This window comes from Parasteatoda tepidariorum, chromosome 1, assembly GCF_043381705.1.
Source record: "Parasteatoda tepidariorum isolate YZ-2023 chromosome 1, CAS_Ptep_4.0, whole genome shotgun sequence".
Taxonomy (NCBI): Eukaryota; Metazoa; Arthropoda; class Arachnida; order Araneae; family Theridiidae; genus Parasteatoda; species Parasteatoda tepidariorum.
Window position 1 is genome coordinate 44932905 of NC_092204.1, and position 24294 is coordinate 44957198.

At 28.3% G+C, this 24294-nt stretch overlaps 1 protein-coding gene across 2 annotated transcripts in view; it reads left to right on the forward strand.

Moving 5' to 3' along the window:
* Nucleotides 1-24294, forward strand: part of LOC107446084 (cordon-bleu protein-like 1) — a 159259-nt gene that overhangs the window by 49400 nt on the left and 85565 nt on the right. The window contains exon 1 of one of the 2 annotated variants that reach the window (XM_016060632.4): nt 22645-23077. The exons of the other annotated variant lie outside the window; for it this stretch is intronic. Within the exon in view, the coding sequence (XP_015916118.2) occupies nt 23016-23077 (62 nt within the window). The 5' untranslated portion in view covers nt 22645-23015. Of the gene's footprint in view, nt 1-22644; nt 23078-24294 lie in introns of those variants that run through there. 2 annotated transcript variants of the gene reach the window in all.

The following is a 24294-nucleotide window of genomic DNA, read 5'->3' on the forward strand; positions in this document are numbered from 1 at the left end:
ATAAATAAAATAATATAATAAATAATGTAATAATATAATAAATAATATAATAAAATAATATAATAAATATTGTAAGGAAATAAAAATAATATAATAAATAATGTAAGGAAAATAAAATAAGCTAATTTTAATTAACCGTATTCTGCTTGGTGACTTCAAAATAAAAGGTATTTGTTTATGGAACTACGTTTGAAATCCTGAGAAAAGTATTCCATAATGCGCTTTAAATAATCTAAATTTAAATAGATATTTTTGAAAGAAAATTTTTTTTAACTAAAATACAAATATTGTTGGAATTGCAATTAAAATTCAGTATTAAGTTATTTTATTAATGGGTTAAAAAAGACTGAACTTAATTAACCATTTTGGAGATTTATTTGCAGAAAAACGTTTATTTAACTATCAGTATTAAATTAAGGTTTTAGTTGACACTACAAACATAAATTTTATAATCGAATTTGCACACTTAGTATTTTAAATACAGATTTGATGTAATTTTCTTAATCAATTAGGTAATTACTAAGCACATTTAGAGCAACCTTATATTTAAATGTCTAAAGCAAAAGAAACAACTGTTCAGTTCAACAGTTCAGTTCAACTCATTAACACATGTGCAGTTTTGAAAAATCGATATAATATAAATTATTCAAACGATAACAAATCGATTATATACAAGACAACTTAAACTGAACAATTATATTTGCATTCAGTAGAAATTGGAATGGGATTAACTCATAAAATAGTTTGAATGCAACTAAATGAGATTAATTAATAAACTTCTAGAAATTTGATGAAATTTTTTTCACAAGTAAAACAGTAAAAAGTAATTTTTCACAAGTAAAAACGAACGGTATTAAAAATCTTTAAAATCAAATTTTCAATCGTCTGACATGTTATACATATATNGTTAAATATATATATATACATATTAAGTGATTTAAAAAAGAAACATAGCGTCTTGCAAATTAAAAATCAAAATACATAAAATCAATATAAAATGGAACATAAATTTATAAATTTTCCTGATTACCTAATTTTCATCTAGTTACATAAATTTTTTCCTCGTATTGAAAACTCTTTTTATAAATACTTAAATTATTTTTATGCGTATATAATAAAATATTAAATGCTATCTTCTTTTATAAGAAAAGATTGAATACACTGTTTAAGCGGTTTCATTTGTGCGTATTCAATGCTAGATGGCAGCACTATAGTTATTGTTCTATCAGTTTAAATCTTTATTTTTCTCATAATGGCTTTCATTTCTAAATTATTGTCTTGCAAACATCCTGATCTTTTTTTCACAATAGAAACTCACTTAAAAATAAAATAAGTCTCTTTTAATGCTCCAATATACTCAATATATTTAAACTTTACACTTTCAACATTAAATATTAAATTTTGAGTGGATTCATTTTCGCAATACTTCATACAAGTTATATGCATATAATGCACATAAAATAAAATAAAAATTATAAGTATTTTATTATATCAAGTGCATTTTAAATTTTCTCCAAGAATTATAAATTTTCAAGCATATTGCCTTTTAAAATGAATATTATATTACGAATTAAATATTAAGACACATACATAATAAGTTTATGAAAAATTCAAGTAAACAAAATTTTATTAATAGTCTAATTTCCTTATGTTTTCTCTCAAATAATTAACAAAATTATCATTATTCAATAGCACAATTTTTAACTCTGTGGAATTCAAACATATAATTATTTAATCCTATCTTCCTTCATTGCTTCATTCCCAAAAAATGTTGGAATTCCATATTCTTATGTTGTATCTCATTGTTCATAGATGGCAGCACTGCCATTTAAAGTTAGTTTTTGGTTCTTATTTTGAAACAAATTCATTTTTTAAAGCTACTTATTTCACAGTACGTTTCGATGGGCAGGAAAATTCCTTATCACTAAAAAACATTAAAGTAAATAACTATTTCAAAAATTTACCTTGAATATATTTAAAAGATCGGAGGTAAATACAATATTTTCGGAAAATATTAGAATAATATTTCCCTCTTTTTTCAATGAATATTCATAGTACAGTATATAATAGGATCTTCTAATTTTCTAAGAAATAGACTAAAAAGATTTATTTATTTTATTTATTTATTTATTTATTTTTACATCCTAATAAACTTAATTTTGTGCATCAAAATTTAAGATTTAAACAAAATCGTTCGAATAATTTTTGAGAGATAAAATTTCAAAGAATATTTGTATTTCAGAAATTTTGTTCACGATTTAAAATTAATCACTTAGTTTAGCGTTAAAGCATTTAATAAATCTTGAAATCCAAAATTCTTTTATCATTAAATTATAAGAAATAAATCTTTTTTTTTTAAATTATATTTATATGAAATTGCTTTTAGGGAAACAAAGTTCATAAAGGAATACAAAATAAAGGGAAATGCGGAAAAATAGTAAATAAAATTTTCAATTAAATTAAGATGTCGAAACTTTAGATAGTGACAAAACTTTTAGAAGTTTACCTTCCAGATTGCGATAACCCCATATCTGGAGCGGTTAAAAGTATAAGTTCGTTGGAAAATAGAAATTTAATTTTCTCAACCACCATACCAAAATGTTAAAAGCATCGTTACCACCATTTCTCAAAAAGGTAAATTTTTGCTTTTGACTTCGCATCTAAAATTATCATCTGCAATAGTTGTTTTACAATTAGATTAGTTAGCTATCAAGCCATAAAAATTGCATCTTTCGGTTAATCACTTAAAAATATAAATAAATAAGTAAAATAAAACTCTGAAAAAAGTCCGAAAATTCTGAACTCTCACTTTGTAATAAAAGATTTGATTTACAGTCTTGAGCAAAAATATTCTGATTTACTTAAATATATTCCAAGATATGATGATCTGCGCAAAAGGTGAAATCAATATTAAGGGGTCCAAATTTTTGACCGCTCTTATGGCTATCACAACCCCCTCCCTCATCAATTTAAGGATCAACAAAATCTGCAGAAGACAAATATGTTTATTCCAAGTAAGTACGATTTTGTGTTTGATTTCGTATCTTAAAATATCGTCCCCCCTAATTAATTAGCAAACTAAAGGTTGCTTACTTCTTGAATCATTAAAATTGGATATCAATACAAGAAAATTCATTTTTTGTTCAATTCAATAACTTCTGTACCATTTTGATTTTAGCCATTTTAATCTGTTTTTAGTCTTTAGAAATTTCTGAGAGGGAGTGGCAAGATGCAAATGCTCTTCCAAAAGCATCTCAGGCATGATCTGTAATATTCAGGTTTGGAGATCTAGATGGCCATTTCATTCTCTGAATATCTTCGACTTTATTTCTCGTACAACTCTGCCAAGTGTGGATGCTTATTGTCGCTCGTAAAAATAAATTTGAGACTAACAGCGCCTCTGAATAATCTTACAAAGAACTCTTTATCTAATATAAGTGAAAAACAGGGTGCCTTCATAATTCTCCAGATCACAGGGGAGCTATTGGTCTATTTTTTTCTTCATTTATAAGCCTTAATTAAGTCTGATTAATGATTCTCGTCGTGTAGGAATTCCGGTACCACACTCCAACATCATGAAAGTTGGCAACTGTGAGGTGTATGGTCTAGGCCAGCTGCTCTGTAAGTGTGTCCGTCTCTCAAGGGGACACTCTGACTTCTCTGAAACGTAGGGTTAAGATCTTACAAGCTATGTAAGATTGCTCAAAGGCGCAGTGATTTTTGTTGAAGAAAACGAGTGAGGTAACTGGATCGGGCTGGTAAATGAATGCCTAGAAACCTTTGAGAACAATACCTTTCTAAAAATGGAGTAGCCAACAAACCTTCTGAATTTTATTCACCATCTCTGGAGCAGATCATTTGCAGCTCACCATCCCCTCCCAGAGCTGTAAAATGTCTTTATGGATACGGATTTATTGTCCCAAGACTTTGGAAACAACCTCATGAACAGCATAAGAGTTCAATGTGAGACCAGCATTGTCATTGAGATTATGATTGTGTCATTGTCATTGCGAGACCAACATTGGCGATGACACCCCATACTGTCGTGTAATAAAAAAAATCAATGTAAGAGACGAAATAATTAAAATTGCAATTTTTATGTATTTAGTATTTTTGTATATTGAGCTACTTATTGCAAAAAAAAAATTGCTTTATCACTTTTTTGAAATTCTATTTCAGATTTCATAGAGTTCAGTAGAACGAAAATAGTTACCAAGCCACTTCTTTCGAAATTATAGTGAAGCACTTCCGTTGTTTCTTTAATTGCACGACGCAGCAAATTAAACACTCCACAAGTGCTATTTTGTTGAATAGTTTTTATAATATTTTGCTAATATGCCTTACTCATGATTTTATAATTTCCTTAGCTTATGATGATTCCTAATTCCCTTATAAGTATTTCCGTTAACTTTCTATTTTCATCATTTTTGTCATTTGCTTGATGCACATTCATGTGAAATCACTTGAATTGATTCACTGTTTCACGAGTTATCTTTATCTTTGGTTCATAGCGACTTTCCACCAGTGTATAGATTTTTGCTTCTTGAACGAGGTTATCAAGTAAAATATAACAAAAGCGCTTATGAAAATATCCCTCTCAGTTATTTATCTAAAAGAAATATTTAGAATTTTCCTGTGCCTTGGTCTTTTTGTAATTTTAATAGCTGCTTAAACGCTTACTTAATTAATTCCCAATAAATTACGTACTTTAATAATCACTTTTTGCTTATTCAATATATTATTACTTCTTTTACGAGACTATTGAATAAAATAAGCTAAAAACTGGTAAAAAAAATTCATCTCTGCTATTTTTCTAAAAAATACTTAGTTTTTAAACGGTTTGGCCTTTTTTGTAATTTCAATAACTGATTAAACGCTTGCATTATTATTTCATAATCAATTATGCACTTTAATAATTACTTACGGCTTTTTCAATCTGTCATTAATTCTCCATTTTCAAATTTTTTAAAATGCTTTGCAGTTAAGTCATTTGTTTTTATTTCCGAACGTTTTTCGCGGGTTTTCTTCTTGAACCTTCCTTGAGGTTGTAATAACTTCCGCATTCTGTGATAATTTTTTTGTCGTTTCGAACTTGAAAAAAGGTTGTTAAAGATTTAACTACCCATGCCCTGTTAGAAAGTAAAGAGACGACATCTGCGCAAGCTCTATTTAGTTCGCGTCATTCCCAATTATGAGAAGAAAAAAGTAAAAGGATTAACTCTTACTGGAGTCGTCAACTATCATTACATGATCCATGTTGCTTACAGTTTCTGATGTAAAAAGTGCTCTTAATGACAAACTTCGACATAGCTCAATTACTCGACATCATAAGGGTCAAAGACCGTCACCACGGACGACTTATATTCTCCAGTCTGGCTCATCTTTTTTGTACTTTTGAGTTCTTTTGTCTTTAAGGCTTCGTTATCACTCAAAACGAGGCGAAGATGTGTTTTTCTCACCTCAATTGTCTCATCGCAGAGTTGAGTTGCATGCCAGAAACTGAACTTTTTGTTTTCCTCTCTCTTTACAAAAATCTTCCGCTTCCTTTGATACCGTTGGTTCTTTTGTAATTCCTATCTTTGAGAAGATTCTCTTCATCGATGAAACGATAGCTCTGAAAATTGATTTGTGATATCGATCTTTCTTCATTGTAAAGAATGGATGAATTAAACTTCGTTCAAAAATCTTTTCTGGAAAAAATCTGAAATTGAAAAAATGCAAAAATTAAATTCTATTCGTAAAAATGCTTCTGTAGCAAGCTTAAATTTAAATAATGCAAAAATTAAATTTCGGGCAGAGAAGTAATTTGAAATAAATCTAAAGTTGAAGTAATACAAAAATTAAACTCCTATCAGAGAAGCGTTTCTGAAGCAATCTTAAACTGAAACTATGCACACAAAAAAAATTCTTGCAATAATAATTTAAATTAATAGAGTAGAGTAATTTATTTAATTTTCAAGAGGCAAGAAATTTCAAACTTTTATTTTATTTTTATTTTATAGCCGGCGTTGAACGGCAGTCCCAATTCTGAACTTGCAGCCATCAATGCTCAATTCCGTAACCTAGTAATTTTGAACCCAGTCCAGAAGACAAGAAAATTCCTAATTCAACGTTCTGGAGGATTTTTGGATTGATCTTACTTACATTTGCGTTACAGGGAGAAGAAAACCTCTAAAACATGCCACGGTTAGCTCCGCGGCAAGGGGATTCTGTCCAATGATCCGTCTACCACTGAGGATATTTTTATGTCAGCACAGTGGTCGGTGTGAGCAGGGAGTAGAAATTGTATCAATCAGTCCCCGCTGGGATTGAACCAGGGTCACTTCATTGGGAGGCGTACACTCGATATGCTAAGCCGCCACGGTTCAAATTTCAAAATTGATAAAATGATTAAAGGTAACGTTTTTAAAGTAGACTAAAATCTAAAAAATTGTACTTTTTTCAATCTGAAATGTTAAGTTTTGGATTCGATTTTAGGCTAATTTTCGTAAATAACAGATATATCTTTTGTTCTTTTTAGTTTTGTGTTGGACTTTATGGCGGAAAGTGCACGAAATTTTGATTGGCTATAAAATTACGATTAGTTCTTCCTGCACCACCCATGAAACAATTGAAACTTGTATTGTTATTCAGCACAGATCTCCAGATAGAATTTAAGCGATCTACTCAGTCGGAATTTGTTTAAAATTTCGATTAACAATTAATTCTACTAAAAATGGTCAGAAAACGCTTGGAAGTTCTATTTTCATCCGGTACCGAATATTAGTCACATTTTCAGAATTAATTGCTTTCGAAACTTGCATAATTTGTGTTGTCACCCAATATCGATTTACAGTTAAAATTTAAGTACACTTACTAATCGGAAAGTGGGAAAAAATCATTAATCATAAATTAAATTTTTGTTTAAATAGCGGTAAATTCTACTCTGGGGGTCAAGAAACGGTAGAAATTTCCATTTCTACTGCTCATAGAACATTTTCATCACTCCATCAGAGACCCTTAGTTCAGAAAAAGAGGCGGAAACTCAAATATGAGATTCCACCCCAATACGAAGACGAGTTAGCAAAAACTGATTAAAAAGAATACATCTCCAAAAAATAGTTACGGAAACATTTAGTTTTTAGCAAGTTTAATAAATAAAAATATTTATTATTATTATTATTAAGCCGTGGTGGCTCAGAGGATAGAGCGCTCGCCTCCCGATGAAGGGACCCGGGTTCGATTCCCAGGGATGGCTGGTCGAAATGAATGTCTCACTCGGCTCTCACCGATCACTGTGCTGACTTAAAATATTCTCACTGGTAGATGAATCAGGGGTTAGAGTCCCCTTGCCGTTAGGCTAACCGTGGAAGGTTTTCGTGGTTTTCATCTCCCTGTAACGCAAATGCTGGGTAGTTCCATCAAAAAGTCCTCTACGAAGGTCAATTTCTCCCAGTCCTTAATCCAGGAGTTCCTTTGTCTTCTGAATTGGGTTTTAAAATTACAAGACTACAGAATTGTACGTTAATAGTCTTAAATCCAAAATTAAGTTAGTTGTTCAACGACGGTTATAAAATATTTTTTATTTAAAACAGGGTAAAAAGTATGAAATTTAATATTAGATATCAATAGTTTAAAGCAATTTTTTTTTAAATTTCAGCAAGAAGACACTTGATATCTAAAGTTATCTTGTGAAGATAAAATCCTTCAATTTTAAATTTCGACTATTACTTTTCGACTAACCAGAACTCTCAAATCTATATTAGAGCTAGCTGAAGGCTTCATTAACAGGTCGGAAAATAGTCAAATATAGTAAAAAAATAATTCACATTGTGGAATAACATAATGTTTGAAACATTAAGACTTCATCTACTAGGATTTACATTACTTTACGAAAATAATTTAAATGTTGTTACATTGTAGTTACAATGCTGTTACATTGCTTTATAACAATAATTTTAATGTTACAATTGTTATAAACATGAAAGACTATAACAATTAACAAATCTGAAAAAAGGCTTAGTTTAATTTATCAGCAGTTGATGAATTATCCCTTAATAGCTTGAGACCTAATTTTTATCTAACTATAAAATCAAAGTTGTGATTGATTTTTATATATTTTAAAGTATATATCATAAAACTTTAAGAAGTGTAATTATTTTTCTAAACCCTCGGAACCATAGCGAAAATTAAATCACATCGAAGAAAAAACAAGAAAATTGAATTTGATACAAAATTTCAAGCCTTTAAAGAAATACAATCACTGCACAGGTCTTCTTTCTTTACAACAAATGGATACCTACTTTTAGATAGCTTGTTTTATTTTTATGCGTTGTTGATTTAGCCCACTTACTCAGGAAAACTATTATCTCAGAAAACAAACGTACACAACTATTCCATTTTCTTATTTTGATTGATTTGATTTATTATTTTGATACTAATTTTGAAAATCTGCGGCACGACGAATTTTATTACTAATTAGAGTACTTGCATCCCAACTAATTAGAGTACTTTTAAAACTACGCACGTAATTATAGTAGAACAGTTTTGTTAAATCAATAATTTATTCCTAACATCACCAAAACAATGTGCAGAGTGCTTCACACTTAGATGATTTATCGTTTTCTTTCCCTTTATTAGAAATAATAAGAGTTAGTTTTTAATTCTCTTTACGGTTCTAATTAATTCTGTTCTTGCAATGTTATCACGCCTTTATCAACAAGATAAATTATTCAGTTAAACTGTGTGTGCTAGCCCCCTCCACTTGAAAAAAAAAGAAAAAAAAAGAGAAAAAAAACATCGCAATGAATAAATTTAAAATTTTCCAAATTATAGTTATTATGTGATTGCAGAACATACTGGACTTATTCCTTAGTAGAAGTGGAAAAACAATGAGCAAAAATTAATAAACAAATAAAGCGAACAATTAAATAAAAGTTTTATTTGATGATGAGATTATCGCATGATTAATTACTTGAAGGTCTAATCTTAAATATGCTAAATAATTAGTGCAGACTATAATCTAAATTACGAAATCAGACATAAAAATATTCGTTCTTTGAATAAATTTGTAATTTTTTCAACAGAGGTTGATTCTTGACCCTTCAAATTGGGAAGCAGACGCTATCTGTGAAACATAATCCCAATAATTAAAGCAGATTGGTCAAAATTTAGGCCCCGATATCTTAATCTCACTTTTATCGTGTTTCACTATATTCATAGAATTAATAAAACTAATTTTAGAAAAATTTGCGCAGAATTATGAATTTTGTTTATCCAAAGATAATTCCCTGTAACAATTATTTTTTATAATTATTTACTTTTTCACTTTTTGATTTAATTATGACAAAATTGAAAATTTGAAGACATTCGGTCGTTTTCTTAATTAATGAAATTTTTAAAATACGACTAGGTAACCGAACACCCAAATATTGAAGTTAATATCAAGGGGGCCAAAATATTGATAGCTGTCTTGACTGAACTATTGAGACCATATTTTCCAGACAGCGGCATTCCCCCCTCACCATATTTTAAGGATTAAAAATATCAATCGAAAAATTTTATGATTATTCACAGAAAGTACGTTTTTGTGTCGAATTTCGAAACTTAAAAGATCGTCTCTACATTTGAAATATCGTCTTTATATTCTTATCGTAGTGTAAAGCGCTAGTATCAACTAAGTGCAAAAGCAGATAGGAATAGTCCGCAAAACAAGAAGGCAGGAAACCTGAATAAAATTTGATCTAATGATCTGAAAGATGGGCTCTTTATATTTCAAAGGATTTACTTTAATTTACTGGCCATATTTTAATGTATACTAAATCATATACTAAACTGGACTTTTCTGAATTAGCATCACCTTTTTTTCTCTTCGTATACGAATTCCAAACTTTCGTTCGCTCCCCTAATTATTAGGTTAATGTTTTCCAAATTGTGGCTACCTCCTACATTTTGAGAGTTAAAAATTTGAATACTACAATAAAAAGCTGTGTTTGTTCAGAGATAATATGCTTCTGCATCTAAATTTGATACTTAAAATATCATCGGTGTTGAAGAATTAGCATATACTTATAAGCTCTACGCCATGAAAAATTAAGATTTACTTGTAAATACGTGAAAATAGGATTGTTAAATCAAAGCTTATATAGGTGTCCTGTTTTTATTTTGTGCACTGTACTTCAGAAACTCCATGTTACAAATTATTCACTTAATAAATTTCCTAAATTTGTTAAAAGATAGGGTATTCACTTTGAAAAAATTCGCAAGAAGTCTGCATCTTCTGCGGATATCTAACTTTCAAAAAATGTTATAAGATGAAATCGAAATTTTTAATAGCTTCCTTAAAAAAAATTTGCTTACATTTTTTTTAGATCCATTTTATAATATCTCCAGATAATATCTCCATTCAGAATTAATATAATAACAACAACTTCTTTTTGACTGAATTTTTAAACTTAAATGTTTTGCTTTTGAAAAGATTAAGTATGTACACTGAAAAAAAGGTATGGTCAAAGCTAACAGAATATGGTAAAATGGACTATATTTCTGACTCTATGGAATCACTAAAAACCACAGTAGTTTTTATCAAAGCGCTTTGGTAATGGTTTTAGTAAAATGAACGATAAAATATCGTTTTATAATAAGTGATAAAATTTGTTAAATGTGGTAAAATTCGGTAATTTTACCAGGCTACCTTAGAACATAGCATAGAAAAAATTTATTCGGTTCAAAATACTTATCAGTTTTGTATTTTTTAATAAATGTGTGGTAATAAGAATTTTGAAAACCAGAATTCCCGGTAAACCGTTAGTATATCCAAGGAATTACCAAGTAAAAAATTACCAAAGAAATAGTTTAAATACCGTATATTTTGATTTTTAATACCAGAATTAAGTTCTTGTTTTTTTTACTAGAAATGTCATTGCCATACAGTACGGCAATTTTATTAGAATTTTTTTCTCCATGTAGCACACACTATTTTCCCTGTTTTCATACAAAATAAAAATGATGCCACTTTTGAGCATTTAACACTCCTTTAATAATCGTGAAATTGCAATTAGTTATATCTGAATAAAAAGAAAGAAAAAGAGCACATGATCTTTTGTTCCTGCAGAGAAAGAATGATTCATATTTCATACAACTATACAATACAGCTGATTAACAATACTGCTAACATTTACTGCGAATAATATGACCTCAGACTACAATTCTTTATAGTTTCTATAACCCTAGTCACATTCCACGTCCAACAATATGCTGAATTTCTGTTGCGGCCAAATTAAGTATTCAAAGCCACGATCTTGAGTTGAAACCTTTGGTAAACGATGGCTCATGGCAGGCAGATAACATCGCCAAGATCAATTTCTTTGTAACAACTGCTGTCACTATTGCCCACTGAACTTTACGATCTTTGAAAAGCATTGCCAACATTTATCTGTTGGACATATAATTCGAAGCAATGAATATTTCGAACAAACATAAAATAGTCATTGTTTCATTAGAAAAATTCTAAAATCTAATTCCGAATATGTATTCTATTTATCACATTTAATAAGACATATAAAGTATTTAAAGTCTCGTAATTAAAAACTAATTAGTCTGTAAGGAATAGTAAATGAGTGTGGAGTAATTTGAAGCAAAGAAATCTCGTTTAAGTTATTTGAATTATTTAAGTAAAATTAATTGCTTAGACAAAAAAAAAATTGAAAATGAAGGATTATATATTAAGTGGCAAAATGGATCATCAGGTTTTGTTCAAAAACTATATTCAAATAACTGTTTAAAATCAGAATTAAAATTATTTATTTGAAACGAAGAATCAGTATATTTATTGTTATTTGTTTCAAGAGATGTATATGCAATACTACACAAAATTATTACGACACATAATAGGTATTACAAAAGTTAGGGGTAAAACTGTTTCAAAAATTTTCCAAAACGTTTTAATTTTTCCTGCAGAAACGTTTTCCTTCATTTACTAAAAGGCAGTAATCTCCGTTTTTTAACCACTTTTGAAATATTTCTGAAATGTTTCATATTCTTGAAATATTTATCAAATAACCCAAAAATATTTCATTACACTGAGAAAAAAATATGGTCAAAACTTCTGGAATATGGTAAAAATTATCGTGTTTCTGTCTCAATAGTAACCCTGAAAAGCTAGGAAATTTTTGTCAAAGAGTTTTAATAATGATTTTGGTAAAATTAAAAGTAAAATAAGGCCTTATAAAAGGAGATAAAATTTGGTAAATGGTGTAAAATTGTATAATTTGATCATAAAACCTGAGGACGTAGCATAAGAACCATTTATTTGCTAAAATTTACTATAAAAACTATAATGTCGAAAACCAGAATTTCCGGTTAAATGTTACCATATGAATTATTTAAATACCGTATATTTTAGTTTTATTAACCAGAATTATGTTGATGGTTTTTTAATCAGGAATGTCTTCACCATTCAGTACGATAATTTTACCAGAATTTGCTTTTTCATGTCTTGAAAGTAACATCTAAAAAATATTTAATAGTCAATCAAAACAAAACTTTTACAAGATTACATTTCAGAGTATGAACTGTCTCCTGTGAGATAATCGAGAACATAACTACACTGTTCTTTGCAGCAAGATAAATTCCCAATTTCAATAAATAAAATCAAAAAATCTTTTAGGGTATTTATTAACTAAGCATAGTTTAAAATTGTAAAAAAAAAAAAAAAAAATTCGGAAAATGCAGTTTAAAAAAATTACTTTCTTTCTAAACTTTCAGTCAGTGTTTCTTTGAAAACGAACGCTAAACCCCTTTTTTTATTTTCAAAACTCATACAATCTTCTCACGATGCACAGTTAATTCAAAATACTTATTCTCAACAGGAGTACCAAAAAAAAAAAAAAAGATAGCAATAAAAATTCTTTCTCGAAATATTTCTAAATCACTTTGTTCCCTCCAAAAATAAACGAGAAATTTACGTTTTCTGTCGGAACTTCAATTGCCATCCACCCCAAAATCAAGAAATTCTTTTAAAACCATAAATTTTCAACTGGCGAAAGTGGATGCCTGAGTTTTAAAGCTTTATAGGAAGCAATAATATTTCCCATTCTGGGGAAAATAAAAAGCCTCCATTGTTTTAAGCCCAATAAGTGCATTTTTAGTAAGCTCATAATCGAATAAGATGACACAATTACTCAGCGGACAGTGACAGCACTTTCGGAAGAGCAACAAAAAAAAACTTTATTTTACTCGATTGTTTATGAAAACTATCCTCAGGGTTCATTATTCAATTATATTCTTTTTATCAATACTCCAGAAAGTGAAAGGGTAGAGGAAGTTATTTATCCGACGCTTAAGGCTGCTTTTAACTTAGGCATCTAAGGTCTGTGCAGAAACTCAAAAGAGTCTTTGATCCAATCATTGTTTCAACTGAAATGGATGAGATCTCATGAAAAAGGAAGATGTTTTATGAAGAAAAGAGGTCCATCGATTAAGGGTGGTGAACAATATGAAACTGCGTTTGAAATAAGATCGTTGCGTTATTTTAAGACCCTGAAACAAAAGATGAAGCGGGTATATTAATTGCTTTTATAGTAATCGTATGGTTCTACCCATGTTTGTCTTTTCTTCTACATTTAACTTTTTTCCTAAATGTTTACGTCTTACTTTTGAGCTTGGAATCTTGTGTATTTGAAATTAAATGAATTAGCCTTAACTTTTTTATTTATTTTTTAAAATTACATTAAGTTGAAATTTTATTTCCAAAAATCAAAACTGTTTAGTTAAGGGATTGAAAAAAATTTTGAATTGTGTTAAGCCATATTATTTTGTTCAAACTTGCTCCAACTTCAATAGAGCATCAAGTTTAAATACATATTATCGTTAAATTTAATAACTTCCTTTTATGATATTATACACGGAGAAAAAATATCTGGTAAAATTACCGTGGTGTATGCCGTATGGTAATGACATTTCCAGTAAAATAAATAAATAAAAACATAAGTCTGGTTAATAAAACCAAAGTATAAGGTACTTAAACCATTCATTTTGTTATTTTTCCGTTCATATGGTAACGGTTCACGGGAAATTCAGATTTCCAATATTAAAGTTCTTATTGCTCCACATTTAGTAAAAAACTCAAAACTGAAACGTAAATCTAACTGAATAAATGGTTTTTACGCCATGCTCTAAGATATCATGATAAAATTACCAAATTTTACCACTTTTACCAAATTTTATAACGCATTATAAAACCAATTTTACCAGTCATTTTCATTCAAATATTTTAAATGCACTTTGGTAAAAACTGCTGAAGATATTAAATTATAGATTTTATAATTGCGCTTTATAGTTATTAATTGAGCTTTTGTAGGCTTCCATAGAGCCAGAAGCATGGTAAACTTTACCATATTCTGGTAGTTTGAACCGTACTTTTTTCTCAGAACAGTTTAACTTGAATAGAAACTTGGTTGAACTTAACATATTCTGCAGAAAATTTGCTAATAACTGATTAAAGTACCTATTATATTGTTTAATCTCTATTATATAGTTGATTCTATATATTATATAGTTGATTCTAAAGCATCGGAAAACTGACTCAAAGGTCAGTTTTCCGATGCTTTAGAATCAACTAGTTTCTAAAGGCATTTTTTTTTCCGAAATGCTTAAATTTATTGTTATAACTAACAAGTTAAATGCGAACAGTAAGCATATTTTGCGAAGTTAAAAGCGAAATATATGAGTAAAAGTAAAAAAAGAAAAAAAAATTTAGGAAAGTGAAAAAAAAATACATTTTATCAAATTAAGCATGTTATTGTACACCTGAAAAGTTATTTAGGTTTTTAACCTTAATATTAGTACTTTGAATCGCGTTATTACACTTTAAATTTGTTGCAGCCAGAATAAAATTTTAAAATGTTCTCGTTCAAACAGGACCATTTTATGATTTAATTAAATTTAAGAAGCACGATAATATAGTTTAACAGTAATAATCCTGTTTGGTGGTTAATTTGATGGTTAAACAAGCTCCAAAATTTCAAACAGTGCATGGTTGTGCGAAAAAGTATGTTTTTTTATTGTTTAAATTTTTAACTTTGTGTACAAATCAACCATTGATAGTTAATATTAAGTAATCACTTAAGCGAAGAATAAGGAGCAAAAAAATAATAATAACAACAAAAAAAAACAATAAGATTTAGAATCCTATTGAATATTTTAAATTTTTTTGGGGATAATATAAATATTGTACCACCATTATTTGCCTTATTTGAAAACCATTTATTGGTTTCCCGTTTGTTTAACCCCTTAACTGATTATTTTTAATAATTCTAAAAAAAATCGTAAAATATAGCATGAATTAAATTTCTCCCTGACGTGTATATAGCTTTTAAAAGCTTTTACATTGTTTTTAAAGCATATTTGTAGAATTTGATAACGAAATAAAACGGAACTCCGCAATGGTCTATTCTTATCTTGCAAACGGAGAATAGCTGAGCATGGTTTATTCCGCAGAAATAATTTTTCATAAAACGAAGCAAAAGGAGTAAGGAAAAACTACTAATGATTATAACTGGTTTTCATGTTATAAAATACAAAATTACTACTGTTCTTAAAATACAAAATCGTAACGTTAAGCTAAATCAATGTTTCTATGAAAGTATTATGTTTCTTTCTTCACTGAAACATTACTGATGATGATAATTATCACACATCATTATCAAAAAATTACTGATTATTGTTTTATTTAGTCAGGATTTAAGTTTTTGATTTACAACGGTAAGCGAAATATTTTTCCAAATTCGTGATAAAATATAACAACAAAATAGAAAAGCGTTTTTTTTTTTTTTTTTTTCATTTTTTCTTTTGTCTAAAAATCTTTAATCCCTCTCACATGAAATACATAAACATTTTAAAAAATACATAAAATCCCACCATTCCAATGTATTAGAAAAAATTATGCATCCCGTTCCGAACATGATTGTAAATTGCTTGAAAGTTATTAATTCTAATTATTAAATAATTCCATTCCTATTTTTAAAAGAAATATGTTAATTCTTTGCCCAATCTAAACAGTACTTTATGATTTGAAGTTTATTTTAATATTATAAAGTATACTTGTAAACATTGCACAAGAAGTTTTGCTTCAAAATAGACGTAACATTTTACTTATAAAAAGTATAAATACTAATTTTTTTATTTTATTTTGATTACATTTATCGCTAGTATAAAACAGCATTATAGAAGAAAAAAAAACAACTAAAAATTCCTAAATCCTTCTTCAGATGATGTTTCTTCAGATATTGCGTGCTCAAATTTTATGATTCACAGGTATTCGGATATCATTCATCTGTCATTTGTTTTACAACAGCTGTTGTTCCCATGAATCTTTTTATTTATGATCTCAAAAACCTTTTTTGTTTAACAAAAAGATACTTGGTTGGTTTTCATTTAATATAATCTCCTTTAACGTCCTTAGCTTCCTCTTGGCATTCTTATCTTTGTTTGTTCTCAATTTACATCGCCAGGTAGAAGAAAAAGAGTTAATACGTACTCTCTTAAACTTAGTTGATATGTCCATATTATAATTTTGCCGCTCGAGGCTGTCTTATAAAAGTTATAATTACCATTCCATTTCGTTCGTATATGATTATACTTTCTATTCCACTTGTCAGGGGGAAAGATATGATCTTCACAATACAGATTTGTAGAAGATTTTAACTAAATGCTTGAAACAAGTTGTTTTTCCTGAAGAGATGTCAATGGCCCTGTATGAAACTTTGTTGTTTTCGCTTTTTTTTTAAATTTTAAACTTTTAATGCGTTATAACAATTATAATTTTCATTGATTTGAACAAATAGCTTTGATGGTTTGATGTTACGTTTGCGTAATTTTGTGTTTACAAAAATTTAGATCATTCATTGAGAAAAAAAGTATGTCCGAAACTACCTGAAAATGGTAAAATTTGTCGTATTTCTGGTTCTATGAGAACACCAAACATCTCAGTAATTTTTAGCGAAACGCTTTGGTAATGATTTTCGTATAATTAATCATAAAATACCATGTTACAATGTATGAAAAAATTTATTAAATATGGCAAAATTTGGTGTTTATTATAGCATGGCAAAAAATAAACATTTATGAGGTAAAATTTACTTTTCAGTTTTGCATTTTTTACTAAGCATTTAGCAATAAGTCTATGATTTTGTAAACCAAAATTTCCGGTAAACCGTTACCATATGAATGGAATATTACCAAACGAACGGTTTATAAATACCATATATTTTGGTTTTATTGCCAGAATTATGACTTTTTTCACCAAAAATATCAATATCGTATACCACGGCTACATTAAAATAATTATTTTTTCATGTTGGATCCAAAAATATGAATTTTCTCATTGCTTTTATTTTTTATTTTAAATTCATTTACTTAAATTATTTTAAATTCATTTATTTAAAATAAAATTCATTTAGTTTTATTTTAAATTCAATTAATCTTATTTAATTGAACTTAATCTAACTAATTCTATGTCCTTATTTTGTTATTTTAAATAACGTGACTTAATCGAAACTATTAATGGTAAATAATTAGATCAAAATAATTTATTTCATTAAAAAATAATCATTCAGTTCTCCTCTTAAAAGATTCTTAAACTTCTGAATAAATTTCAAAGTTTTAAAGTTGCGAAAGCTCTTATAAATAATGTGTTTTAAGTTTTTAAGCAAGAGAAATAATGAAATACTCCTTGAGCTAGTTCAACATTAGCTAGGAAGCAGCAATAATGACTAAAATATTTATGTACAAATATTTAAATTCAAATTAAGAAATAATTCCTCAAAACATTTTTTTGAAATGAATTATCATAATATATATATAATCATTACAAAAATAAAAATATAATGTTAAATAAGTGGATATTTTATATTGCAACAAATAACTTTCATTTCAAAACACGGCTAGAATGGCTATTTTAAGATAGGTGATCTATTTTTAAAGAGTGAAACTAATCAAGTTATAAATAAAAATTTTATTTTTAGTGCTATAAGTTAATTATAAAATACAATAAAAAGGCGAGTGAATTATGGCTACACATATAAAGGAATAATTTATATCTTAACTTATTAAATTAAACCTATTCAAAATGTTTTGAATTAAAATCTATAAGATTTAGCTATTTTATTTGGGATTAAACTGATCTATACAAACAAAATATTGAATTATGAGTAATATCGTAATAAAAAGATTGTGTAATAAATATGAACATAATATCATAATAAAAAGATAGTTACACTTTAATAGGTTTTCATCACAAGCATGCCGAAAAAGCTCTTCATAAGTGGAATATCCTTTCTCAAAATACTTCCAATTTCTACTAAATTTTCAAAACTGTACACATTCAAGTACTGATTATCGTTGTCATATTATATACTAGCTGAATGCCCATCTTCGTACGGGGGGGGGGGAATAAACATCAATAAATCAGTACTAGCATTTCAAAATCGTTCAAGTTTTAAGGACAAAATCTAAAACAAATAATAAAACTGAAACTTTTTAATTTATTTATTATTATTATTTGCCCTTCTCGGTGACTTTACGTTATTAGATAAAGTAGTTTATCCTGTCAAAATAAAGATTAACTGCCTTCAATATCATCTGGCACAATGTTTCTCTTACGCTTACATCTTCAAGGGACCGAAAAAATTTTTTTATTAAAATGTACAGTATTTGTGCAACTGTAATCGGCTACAAATTTACAACTTTTAAAAAATCGAAACTTTGTACTCACATAAGAATATATTTGGTACCTATTAAAACTGTACCACATGTCATGATGTCAGTAGTGCCTATTACCAAACTTAAGCATCATAGGTGACAATAATAGTATTGCGACTTTTTACTGTTCCTCGTAACGAATAAGTACATTTTCCTCATCAATTTTTTGCTTTTAGTTCAAAGCTTTTTTTTTACTACAATAAGTAACTGTTAGAGCCGCGATGGCTCAGGTGATAGAGCGATTGCCTTCCAATGAGGCGAACCGGGTTCGAATCCCAGTCGATACGAATTCCGCATTCGGCTTGCACTGATCACAGTGCTGACGTGAAATATCCTCAGTGGTAGACGGATCACGGGTTAGAGTCCCCTTGCCGTCAAGCTAACCGTGGGAGGTTCTCGTGGTTTTCCTCTCCATGTAACGCAAATGCGGGTTGGCTCCATCAAGAAAGTCCTCCATGCATGCAAATTTCTCCCAATACTTGAACCAGGAGCTCCCTTGTCTTCTGGATTGGGTTCAAAATTACAAGGCTACGGAGTAGAATATTAGTAGTCGTAGGCCTATAAAATTGGGTCGGCTGTTCAACGATGGTTATAAAAAAAATAATAAGTACCTATCACCGAAATTATAATTCCAACTATGTCTTATTCTTTACTTTATTATTATTATTATTATTATTATTAATGAGGCAGTTAATAAAAGTAACTAGTAAAATATTAAAGAATCAAATCCTCACTTTCAACTGTCTTGATTTTGTGTTTTGAGAGTAAAAAAAGCATGATACATTGTTTACCCTTTTAAGAAAGTTCTTGTTAAAAAGCAATGACCCTTTTTGTATTAAAAAAAATTATAAAAAGTGTTAAGAAAATAAAAGAGCAGGAAAGTATTGAAGAAAATACAATCACGCTCAATTGCTCACAAAGCAATAACATCTAGCCACCATTTCGTTGTTATGGTCGTTGCTTGTAAGGCGTAAAAACATCTCGTTTCTGTAAAATCTGATTCTTTTTTCAGATTAAAATCTTTCGTTTATGCTCATTCAGTGTGGAAATGTTTAAAATTCATCGATAATTCGATGTAACAAATATTCAACTGAAAATAGTTATCTATTTACTTAGTAAACATCGACTAACCTAAATAATATTAAGCAAATATATGCCTACACTTGAGATTTTTGTTCCAAATAAGAAAATTTGTGTCACATTCTTTCCGCTGGAGGTTGCTAAAAATCGTATTTTTTATTACTAGAAAAACATAAATGTTATTTTCGTGTAATTTGTTAAATCTTATAACGCTCTATTGGAGTATGATTCTATCGATAGAACTATTGTGTATTCTTTCTCCAGAATTCGAACCCTAGCTTACGCTCTTATTGTGACACCCGTTACAGCGTCTTGTTATCTTTAAAAGATTAAACGTTATTTTCACATGCATTACAAGATTCAATATGAATTGCTTATTCTATTACGGCTATCAAAATTTAGTTAAATTATTTTTATTCCTTGAAAAAAAATCTTTGAAAATTACTCTAAAACGAAAATGCGTCTATTGATAATGAGACAATTGGTAATGAGTGTGTCTATTGATAATGAGTTTCAAAGAAATTGTTTCAACCACTTTTTTTTCTGGTGTTTCCTTAAGGGCTCATAAATTGTGATGCACATCAAATTATTTTTGAATAAAAGGAAGATACACGACCCACTAATTCCTAATCTTAGGTGATAATGAGAGTGACCTTAGGTCAAAAAGTTGGTGAAATAAGGATTCATTTGCATAAATCATAAAGATACTTAAACAAGTCATATATCATTTCGTATCATTTCATATTTCGTAATCATTTCATATGATTTTGTAATCATATGATATGTCTTGTATTTATTAAATCTGAGTAAATATTTGTGATATCTCATTATACTCATGATGTAGCAAAGATTAGAAATTTGAGCATGAGTTCAAGCCTATCACGTTTTAAAATGCATTATATCGTTGAGAAAAGGCTTTGTTACTTACGACTGTAATAACATATTAAATCAAAATATATTATGAAATTTTTTTCTTGCTAAAAATACTTTCATTTTGTGAGTCAGAGAGTCATTTTACGATAAAACTTCTTTTTTTTTCTTTCTTAAAAAAAACAGTTATGGTACTCTCACGGCATAAGCTTTAATCATATACAAAACAGTTAAAAAATAATAAAAGGCTCTTAAATAGGATTTCAGATTCCTCATATTTTATATCTTCATAACATTGAAATCTCACAGACATATGAACTCAAAAGCATGGTACATCATCATGTATTATTTACCTGCTTAGCACTTTTTAATTTCGCACAATTTTTACCATCGTGTTTAAATAATAAATATTACAAATATTATTCCGCACAATATTTACAAAACCACGTCTTAAAATTATTAAAACAAAACACATTTCTTCTCGTCAAATACACATCCTTTGATAAAACTTACATTTTGTTATGTTCTGCTGGTGAATTACTTTAGATTAACATTAGACATGTTTTGTAACACATATTCATAACTGTTAGGTTAAGTTTTGTCCCTCATTATTCATCTTCGTCTATGCTAATCAGGAAACGAAGCGAAATATCTATATAAAGACTGCATCATTTGGACTTATAAAAATATACAAAATTTGAGTTTATTCATAAGTCCCAATAATATTTAATCTTGGTGGAAAAATCTCGCCAAACTGGCGAATTTCTAAAAGTTAATACTACTTTTTAAACAATTAAACTATTTTTGCACTTTAAAATCTTGATAATTCTTTACAAGGTATCGTTTAAAATCAAAGCTTTGTTCCAGTTTCGGCTACTCTGACTGTTTATTATTATTATCATTTTCATTGGTGAAACTACTTTTAAAAAACTTTTAAAATAATTTAGTAACTTCAAGTTAGATGTTTCGCAAAAATACTAAATTTGTAATATTATTATATAACAAAATTATAATATTCATTACACTCGCAAAGAAATTCGTTTAACGCTGAAGTAGTACCAGTACCAAGGTTTGATAGTTATTGCATAGATTGTGAAAGATAATGTATATATTGTGAAAGATAATGTATATATTGTAAAAGATAATGTATATATTGTGAAAGATAATGTATGTATTGTGAAAGATAATTTGTCTTCCAAAACAGTTTTTTTTTTTGGGGGGNTTTTTTTTTTGAAGGGTGGGGGTTACAATAAACAAGACATAATATTCGTGTTTGATTTGATTTTAAAAAGGACTTTCGTGATCGAAATTTATTAATAATTGTAAAATTGAAAATTATTATGCTTATGAATTCTACTTCATTAAAAAATTCGATAAAAATATTTTTTCGTATCAACAAATCAGTTATAGATAATTAAAAAAAATATGTATAATTGAAATTTGATAATTTAACAACAGGTTATAAAATTTCAATGACTAAATCTAAGTAAAGATTTTATTTATTCAATTATTATTCTCTTGCATTCTCTCTTAATTTATTTATTTCTCCATACATCAAATATTTTTAAAAGAATGGACCAAAAAAAAAATAACATAAAATGAAAAAAAAAAATATTCATTTAAATAATACACTCATGCACACATAAACCAAAGTAATTTTAAAACATACCGTGTGTTATTAAATTTTTATGAAACATATTTCTCTTTTATTTAGCCAGGTGACTCTAAAATAAAATAATAAATAAAATAAAATAAAACCAGGAAATCAACAAGTCACTAAATTATTGTCTTTTTACTCACTAGATACCGCTAACAGAAATTATTCTCTTCACGAAAAAAAAGAAAGAAAAAAAAGTGCTTCCTTGGGGCTTGTAGGAAGGGAGCGCACGGCCTAAGACTCTTCCCTCTCTCCCTCCCTTCACAATCATACCTCCTCCCCCTCTTCCCCACCCATCCGGCATCACGATCGTCTCTCAGGTAAACGCGCAGGTGAGATTTAGAAGTTCGCCGTTTCCCGTTTGAAACTAAACTCAGCGTCTCCATACTCCCCTCTTCACAGCGTGTTTTGTTCTTTCTGGGGTAGCGCGCGCTACGTTCGAATAGAATAAAGAAACTGCCGACGTCGTTTTTAGGCTGAAATTCGCTCATTAGTAGGTTTATTTACCTTTTTACGGAGAAGGCATATATCAAAAAGGAATTGATAAGAAGATGTGAGGAGGTAGTTTTTTGTTGAGAAGGTAATCTTCTCTTCGTGGAAATATATTTCTTCTTTTTGAATGTGTTGTTAGCACAGTTATGTGCTGTGGTAGGGTGATTGTGTGGCCACCATGGGAAACATGTGCTGCAGAAGAGTTGGTTACTCGCCCAATGGGGCTGAGCTGGACAATAAGTAAGTCCTCTTCCGTTTGAAAATACTTTATAAATATGGAATCTGTTTTTTTATGATTTAAAATGTTATTGTTTGAGAATCTAGAAAACAAAGTTACATGTTATTTGCAAACAAAGTTTGAGACTCTAATTAAACCAAGCTAAGTTTGCTGCTTTAGGTTAAGGCGAGGAAAAATATTTTAACCATACTTGTATCAAATTTCCTATATAAANTCTATTTTTTAATTGCTACTAAATCTTCTTTTATGTAAAAATATTCTTTTTAATATGAAATCCTAGTTTTTCTTGACATTTTTCTAAAGAAAAAGGATTTTATTACACCTACGAAATCGTGAATTTTATACTTCAAGTTTCCAATTATTAATTTAAATTTATTAAGAGAGGATGAACTTTTTTTAATTCCTAAATACTTCTTGAAGTAAAAGTACAAATTAAATTGCAATAATAAATGTACAACAATTTACCAGAAAGTCTGATTTTCAAAATTGTAGCTTTAATTACCACATAGTTTGTAAAAAATACAAAACTGGAAAATAAACTTAATCGAATATTTTTTTATTTTTGCCTTGCTCTAAGGTATTATGATAAAATTACCAAATTTTTCTAGATGTAGCAAATTTCATCCCATATTATGAAACAATATTTTATTGTTAATCTTACTAAAATCATTAAAAAATCTCTTCGCTGAAAATTACCGAGCCTTTTTGTGTTCTCCTAGAATCAGAAACACGGTAAAAATTTTGTCATTATCTGGAAATTTTCTCCATACTTTTATTATCAGTGAGTAATGAAATATTATTTTAATGCTTTTGTAAATATTAAAACATACTTTAATTGTTAAATTTTTAGTATTAAAAACAACTCAGTGTAAATAATTGATTTTTTTGTAATGATGAGCAAAATAATTAGGATGCTTTAAAACATCTTTTATAACACACTTCTGTAAAACTACAAAAAAATATATACAACTATCATTATGTAACATAAATTCAAAATAATTCCTAAGCCACTTTATTATACATCAAAATGGAAAAAAAACGAATAATCAAACTTAAATTTAAATCTTAAACATGAATAAAACTAAAAAATTTTTAAAAAAATTCATTAAATTTATGAAAAATATATATATATAAAGCAAACAAATAATGAACTATAACTAGCCGTTAGTTTAGTATTTATAAGTTTTATACATACATATATATTTTTAAAAGTAATTAG